Here is an 8306-nt window from a genome sequence, read left to right as displayed (position 1 = left end):
AGAGACTGGACAAAAATCGTGCACCTATGGATGAGGACAGTGGGTGGGGAGTGAAGGCAGAGGGTGGGGTGGGAACTGGGAGGAGGGGAGTTATGGGAGGAAAAAAGAGGAACAAATATAATAATCTGAACAATAAAGATTTAATTAAAAAAAACATTTATGTGTTACACATATGTGATAAAAAACAAATGACAGAGGTTGAGGACCTGTTGTATATAAAAACAAAATGAAAATAATAAAACAATTTAAAGATGCTTGTAAAAAAAAAATAAAAAAAATAAAAGTCCAGCTACAGTCTTGCTACAGATCCACACAACTTACAGACATTATGCAGACGCTGCTGTGCAGTGGTGGACAAGTTCCATAACCACTCTGTTTCCTCATCTGTGAAATGAGGTTAATGGCAGACTCTCTCACGGGGTTGTTGGAGAGCTCTAGAGAGATGGTAGAGGTAGAATGCTAGGTTAGTCCAGAACTGACCGATAGTTGATGCCCAATATGTGTAGCTATTATAATTACTACTAGAGGCCTGGTGCACAAAATTCATGCACAGGTAGGGTCCCTAGGCCTGGCTGGCGATCAAGGCTGATTGGGGCCTTCCAGCTGCCAGCTGGGGCCTTACTTCATTCTGCGCCGCCCCCCTGGTGGTCAGTGCACATCATAGCGATAGAACTTCCGGTCTCCAGGTCAAACTCCCAAGGGGACACTTTGCATATTAGCCTTTTATACATATAGACTAGGGGCCCAGTGCATGAATTCATGCACCTTGAAAGGAACTGTGGGCCATGGTGGGCACAAGGGTGGGTCTCGGCCCATCCTTTGCACCCCTGCCTGGCCCCTCAGCCATGGCGCCTGGCCCCGTCTGCCGGCAGCCCGGCTCCCACCACCACCGCTCCCACATACTGTCGGCGCCAGCCCCACTCACACCCGCTGATGGTGCGGAGCGATTGGGGCCAGCGCCAGCAGCGGGTGCGAGCAGGGCCAGCACTGTCAGTGGGTGCAAGCGGCGGCTGCTGCCCCAATCACCCCTCAAGAGCAGGGGGAGGTGGAGAGGCCCTGAGGGCAATCAGGGCTGGCAGCAGCCACTCGCATCCGCTGACAGTGCTGAACGATTGGGCCGGTGCCAGGCGTCGGCAGCAGGTATGAGTGGGGCTGGCATCGGCAGCAGGTGGGAGCGCAGGATGAGACCTCGGTGCGAGGGAGCAAAGAGTTTTCAGTAATCACCAGAGGCTCACCCCGATGACAGCGACCAGAGCCCCACCTTGGTCTAGCGTCCCTGCTCACCTGCTCCACCATCCCGCTGCGGCTGACGTCCGCCATGTTCCGCATGAGCCCCCTGGTGATCAGCGCACGTCATAGCAACAGGCTGTTCGGTTATTTGGTTGTTCCCATGTTTGGTCTATTTGCATATTAGGGTTTAATAGAGAGAGATTACTAGATAATAATAAATGACCAGGATGGGAAATCTGTATCTGGATAGCAGTGGTTCCTCCAAGAATAAAGGGGGAAGACTATTCCCACTTTCAAAAACAGAAACTGCTCCTGACCCACTTTAAGAAATTGAAAATCGAGAAACTCACCTCCAGGACTGGCTACAGAATTTGCGGGGCCTGGTGCAAAATGATTGTGCAGGGCCCCTGGTTAAAAAATGATTAAGAATTTCAGGACAGCAACAGCAGAGCATTAAACCAAGAGTGGGCCCTTCTGAGCACAGGGCCCTGTACAGTTAAAGCTGACTGGCCCTGCTCACCTCTGCCAGCAGGACAAAATTAGAGATGTAAACAGCAGGTCGCAACATATGCTATGGAGACAGATGGTAGCCTGCTTTTTCCACTCGGCAACCTAAACAACCTAAACAGTTGTAGTAACAACAGCTACATTTATTGAGCCCTTGTTGTGAACCATCTTAATAGAGAGACCAGGCTGAGATACCATCTCATTCAACCATCACATCCTTGCTTTAAGTAACAGATGGAAAACCCAGGATCAGAGCGGGTAAGGAATTTGTCCAAGGGCACATAGCCCAAGTCAGCCGGAGTCCAGAACCTGAGCCCAGAACCACTGTATATGCGACCAAAGTGTCCTCCCATCCCGACCCTTCAACTGGACGGGGCGGAGTTTTAGTGACCTCTGGAAACCGCCCAGACTCCTCCTTTGCTGAAAGCATGGGGCAAGGTCTAACTTCCCTCTCAGACCTTCCCCCAGGCCTGGAGCCTTCTTTCTCAGAACCCATGTGATACGCTAGTTCCCCCTGAGCGCCTTCTCCTCCCCCCACTGGGACAGTCACCTTTACAGGACCAGTAGCTCAGGATTAGATTAATGTATTTACTCTTGTTTTATTTTTAATGGCTTGAAGTAAAGTCTAAACTACTTTGTGGGGGTGGAGAAGTGGGGGAGTCGTTATGAGGCTAGGGAAGAGAGCCCAGGAAGATGTGAACAAGGAGTTTCTGAGCTGTTAAGCTTTCTGTGAGTTCTGAAGCAGTGCAGAACTCACATACATTCATAGAATTTCAGAACTGGAAGCAGTATCTAGAGCTACAGTGGGTTCAAATCCTGGGTTCACCATTTCTTAGCTGTGAGACCATGGGCAAGTTGCTTTACCTTTCTGTGCCTTGGTTCACATAGGGGATAATAATAGTACAGGCTTCACCATGTTGATGTAGTAAACTATTATTAGCTCTTTGTGGTTATTGTTTATTGAGAACTCATGGTAACGATGAGAACCTTGCAGAGCCTGTACAGCATAGGGGAGAGCTCAGAGGCTGAGGCCAGACTGCTTGCATTTAAATCCTATTTCACTACCTAAAGTTGTGTGATCTTGGCTAAGAAGTTGACTTCTCTGAGCCTCAGTTTCTTCATTTGCCAATATTTCTCTTGGCTTAGAGATGGCATGTGAGACTCGATTGGACCAGTGAGATTCAAGGCCAGGGCTTGTGCTGGCACTAGCAGGGCAAAGAAGTGTTCTTCACGTTGAAGTTGCTGAGCTGGCAGGCTGTGGGCCTGGATCTGCTGGGCCCACCTTGGTTACCTCGGGAGGAGAGCCTGCCTGAGAGTAAGGCTAACACAGAGGAAACAGATACAAGAGCTGTTGCGATGACATTGCTTGGGCCCCTGGATGTAGCCATGCCTGAAGCAAGCCATTTTTGGACTTCCCAGTTTCAGCAAATTCCCCGTTTTGTGAAAGCCACATTCAGTCGGGTTTTTCTCACTGGAGAGCATCCAGGCTGAGACCAGAAGGTTAAGCAATTTGCCCATGGCCTGAGAGCCAGTAAGTAGCCAACCCAGGATATAGAAGCTTCTCACCTGCTGTGCCCATTGCTCCAGCATCGGGGCCGTTCTGTATTTGGGTGTTTGTTGATTTCATCTCTTTACCCTCTCTGAGCAGCCATTTTCTCATCTGAAAAATGGGATAACGCCTGACTTGCAGGGCTGTTGGGAAATAGAAAATGCTGGACAACATTGTTACCTGGCGCTGTCTGTGGCTGCAGGCGGAAGCTCTGTGCATCGTTTCCAGTGCTTTGGCCTTTGGCTTTGGCCCCGGTTAGTTATTTCATCTCAGGGGTGTCTTTGGCTGACCCCCAAATCAACCCACTAAACAAGGTGCCCACACTGTGTTAGCATGTGTGACTCTCAGAGGGAAGGGCCATTCCCTTCCTGGTTGCATGTCCTCAGTGGTGGACAGAGGGAGCTGTGGGACCCTGAGGCCCCTTCAGTTCTGAGTCCTATGGTGGAAAGAAGCCCTGTCTTCTCAGTTTCTGGAACGTTTCAAGGACTCGTAGGCTCTTCTTAGAATGACCTGTAGCTTAAGACAGCATTGAACCAAATTGACTTAGTTTCTTTTCTTCATGAAATCAACATTTAGTGGTGGAGACAGACGATGAACACCTAAAACAAATACTTAACATAGTGCTGTGGTAACACTGGGGAGAAAATATGACACCAAATGCCTGGTAAGTGCTAAGAAGGAAAAGGGATAGAGTGACTGGGCACTGTTTACTAGGAGGCATCAGAAGGGGCCTCTCTGAGGAAGTGACATTTCATCAGAGACCAATTTGGTCTCACTCTGGATCCCAAGCTCTTAACACTGAGCCATCTGCCAGGAACAAGACCAGGACGAGGCAACTTGCTGACACTGCTAAGTTAGGAGTCGATGATCCCTGGGAAGCAGTCGTCCTTCTCCACTGAAACTCTTTAGGACATTTTTGAAAGTTTAATGGGTCATTGATTTCCTCCATTAGCTAAATCCACGAGGAAAGGCCAGAGAAACCCCGTGAGATCATGCCTGCCAGGAAAAGATTTCAGCTATCATGACACATGGTCATTTGTTTATTTTCTAACCAGTCATCACTAGATGATTCCCAATCACCACCATCACTTCTCTGGGGATTCAAGAGTTTGGCTGGTTCAAGGCCAGATCCTGGCAGGGAATTGGCGATGATTCCCAATCACCACCATCACTTCTCTGGGGATTCAAGAGTTTGGCTGGTTCAAGGCCAGATCCTGGCAGGGAATTGGCGAGCTTTACAAATGAAAGGAAGACTCAGAAAGGTATAGGAGACTCTGGTACCACGGGTGCCTCCTCCCCGCCAAATATCAGACAAGAAGTTGGGGGAGATACAGAGAAGAACGTGAAGATGGAGACAGAGATTGGAGTGATGCTGCCACAGACAAGGGACCATGAGCCACCAGGCGAGAAGAGACAAGGAATGTCCCTCCCCTAGAGCCTTCAGAAGGCTTGTGGCCCTGTCGGCCCCATTGATTTCGGACTTCTGGTCCGCAGAACTGTTTGAAAATACATTTCTGTTGTTTTAAACCACCAAATTTGTGGTAATTTATGACACTCCTAGGAAATTACCACAACCACGAAACAGCCCAGACTTGGACCCTGCTTTAGCCTGCTGCAGCCCCCCTCTCCTCCATCAAGAACTTGTGCGTAGCTTTGGCCCCACTCAAAGGCTGCTGCAGTCCTTGGGTGACACTCCCTGCAGGCTTGAGGGCCACTTGGGCTCCAGATGGGCATTTGATTTATTTACTTATTTAGCTCAGCCCACAATGATAGGAATGAACCAGCCCTCTTCTCTCGTCCCCCAAGGAGTTCTGTGAGTACCAGACAAGCTAGCACTCAAATCAATGAGGTCAGGAAGAGTATACCAGAGCCTGGAGTCACTTAAATGGGCTAAGATTTAAATTAGGCAGCTTCTAAGTGTGGGATTCCCAAACTTTCCACCAGAATGGACATCTTTTATCAATTTCCTCCATGGAACACCCAGTTTCTAAAGACCTTGCCTATGAAATCAATTGCATTTATTCAATAAGAATTTATTTACCTCCCCCCTCCAATTGCTATTATCTGGAGGTAGGTATATAATAATGAGGGCTAATATTTATTGATCCACTCACTATACTAATAGCACTATACATATACTTATTCCATCTTCACACCACCCCTATGAGGTAGGTACTTTTGTTATCCTAATTTTACAAAGGAAGGAACAGAGGCCGAGAAAGGTTAGGTCTTTTGCTAAAGGTTGCACAGCTAGTATTTTGTAGAGCTGGAAGTTGGACCCAGGCAGCCTGGCTCCAAAGCATTCCCCTGGAGACTGGGTTAGAATCTTGGCTTGCATACCAATGTGCAATGCAAGTGATTTTGTTTCTCTGCACCTCAGTTTCCTCATCCATAAAGTGGTAATAATAGTGGTGCCTATTCTGTAGGTTTGTTGTGGAGATTAAGAATGTGTACTTGGAATCCCAGGCAAGTGTCTGCCGCAAGTACTCAAGGAATTATTTCAACCAGCGATACCAGCAGCTGCTCTGGCCAGGCTTGAGATGCAAACAGGGGACAGAGATGATTCGGTGCTCTAGGTTCTCCGACCCCATGCAGTTCACGATTCCGTGTAATGTGCCAGGCCAGAGCTGGATGGCTTCAAGCAGAACCTGCAGGAAGGCAATCTGACCGGCCCTTTTCATATGTGCTTCCAGGACCATAGATGGACAATTAGCTGGGGCTGCTGGTAAAAAGTACAAATTCTTGGTATCTGAATTCCTTGGAGTTGGACCCAGAAATCTGTATTATCCGACACTCTAATGCACCCTGGAATTAATGCTCCTCTGAATCCAGTCTGGGCAAGAATTCCTTGATACTTTGGGAAACTGAAAATCATGCCAGGACCTCAATCCATCCCTGCAGCGCCCGAAATTGGAGACCTCCAACGGAAAGCTTGCATTTCAGTACAAGGACAGTACGGAGAATAAGGGGGAGGGGGGGGTCTTCCTCAGCAGCCTGGTAAATAATAAAGCTCTAAGTTTCATGAAAAAAACGTGCAGACATCTGGCCAGAGGCAGGAGGCAGGAAATGGAGCATGCTTCCTAGGCCCATATTCCAGCTTGGAGCACTGAGGCCAGGGCCCTGGCGTTGCAGGAAAGATACATGACTATTTCAAGACCACCCCTTGACTCAACGGGCCTCCTACAGGTTTGGTCTCACTATCCCAGGAGGCCTGGCAAACCCAAGCGCCTTGCGTCGAGCTCCCGGGGTCGCCTAGGCAACGGACGGGCGCCCCGCCCAGGCTCGGAGTTCCGGAAGGGAGGAGGGAGCAAGCCCTGCGAGAGGTCTCGCGGGGCTAAGGCCGCTTCCCCCAGCGCCTCCCCCTGACTCCACCCCGCGGAAGTGCCGGCTGACCTGTTCGACCGCTGATTGGCCTTCACTCTGGGGGCGGAGTCCACAGCAGCGCGATGCGTACTTCCGGCTGCCGGGTTGACATGAAGAAGCAGCGGCTAAGGCGGCGGTAGCGGTGGCAGCCGAGGCTTCCAGCGGGACTCCCGGCGGAGTGCGCGACGCGGCCTAGAGCGGCAGACGGCGCGGTAGGCCGAGGAAGGGGCGCAGCAGCCGCCCTGGCCCGTCATGGAGATGGAAAAGGAGTTCGAGCAGATCGACAAGGCCGGGAATTGGGCGGCCATTTACCAGGTGCGGGAGCAGCCCGGAGCGCGGCAGGCCCTTCGCTTAGGCCGCGTGAACCTTCCCCTCAGAGCCCCGAGTCCCGTGCTTCCTCTGGGTCTCGACCGGTGCGTCGGCCCTGCTGCGTTAGGATTCAGTCCGACGGCGGCAGAGGCCAGCCCCCTCTCTCTTTGTCCCTCGGGTGGGCCTTCGTCCCTCCCGGACCTCGCCGTCCCCGTGGATCCCCCACTTACTTCGCATCCTCCAGCCCGGTGACCTCTCCCGCCCGGGGGCGTCGGGTCCGGGCTCTCCGCGCGCATCCCTCGCACCCCGACCCCGCCCCCCTTCCCATCTACTCTTTGTCCCCGGGGGTTGGCGGAACGCCCCCGCCACTTCCTTTTCTAGACGGGACCACCTCAGACTCTCTTCCTTTGTCTCCCTGGGAGCAAGGGCTACTCCCCCTCCCTCCTTCACGTTTCCTTTCCCCTCGTCTCCGAGTGCTTGGGAGTCCCGAGGGTGACAGTCCCCTTCCCCCTTCCTGTCCATTCATTTCATGGATGTGAATTGGCGATGCCCGTTCCGTGCCGGAGGTGGTGTGTACTGAATGAGACCGACCAGACCTCATCCCTCGTGGAGCTCAGAGTCCAGGACAGTCGCGCACATGAGCAGATAATTTCGGGTAGTGACAGGTGCTGGGAAGAACACAACGCGGAAGGGAAGGTGGGCTGCCCCGGAGAAGGGGGTCAGGGCAGGTCTAGCAGGCATTTGCTCCGTGAGCTGGAAGAGGAGCGGCAGCAAGCCAGGCAGGTATCGGGCCCAAGATCCTTCCAGCCAGGAGGCCTGAGGTGCCCGCTGCACTGGGGCCAAAAGGCTGCCACCCTTTCAGGCAGGGGCCATGGGAAGTTAGCGTGTTTACCGAAATCGCGTCTTCCCCCGATGAGCATCTTAATCCTTTGGTGGAGGCTGGGGTGATGGGGTCTTCCAAGTCCTCGTCTACTTGTGGATGCTATGGTGGTGCTTACACGTTAGTAGGCAGGGTTTCTGACATATCTCTAAAGCATCAGATTAAAAACACCAAGCGGTCTGCCTTCAGCAGCAGCTAAGCCCTCTCGAAAAAATATGTGCTCCTGATTAAATGTCATTGCGGGGGTTGTGAGGACTCACCAAAACCACACTCCATGTTTTAAATAAACGGTGCACAGAATAGAGAGATGTTGCTACTTGTGTAAAGGGAGACGGCAGTGTATTCCGTTTCCAGCTTATAGGCTCAAAAGGCAAATTGTGAGATCCATCAGCCGGTAGTATTAAAGTCTATTTTGAGCTCCACTTAAAAAGGAAAGAAAGCTTTAAGCAATTCTTTGGTATGCTTGAC

The 8306-nt window shown here is 51.3% G+C and overlaps 1 protein-coding gene across 6 annotated transcripts in view; it reads left to right on the top strand.

The window, feature by feature from the left end:
- The first annotated feature begins 6718 nt into the window (after positions 1–6718).
- Positions 6719–8306, top strand: part of PTPN1 (protein tyrosine phosphatase, non-receptor type 1) — a 75902-nt gene continuing 74314 nt past the window's right edge. For 3 of the 6 annotated variants that reach the window (XR_001513012.1, XM_006758791.2, XM_015560714.1), the window contains exon 1: positions 6721–6964. Coding sequence is in view for 1 of the 6 variants with exons in the window: in XM_006758791.2 (XP_006758854.1) it covers positions 6902–6964 (63 nt within the window). In the remaining 5 variants the exon portion in view is untranslated. Of the gene's footprint in view, positions 6965–8306 lie in introns of all 6 variants that reach the window. The other 3 variants (XM_015560716.1, XM_015560715.1, XM_015560717.1) reach the window with 3 other exon arrangements.

Source organism: Myotis davidii, unplaced genomic scaffold (assembly GCF_000327345.1).
Source record: "Myotis davidii unplaced genomic scaffold, ASM32734v1 scaffold935, whole genome shotgun sequence".
NCBI lineage: Eukaryota > Metazoa > Chordata > Mammalia > Chiroptera > Vespertilionidae > Myotis > Myotis davidii.
Note: the sequence above shows the minus strand (reverse complement) of the source record. Positions and strands in the feature narration are given on the sequence as shown.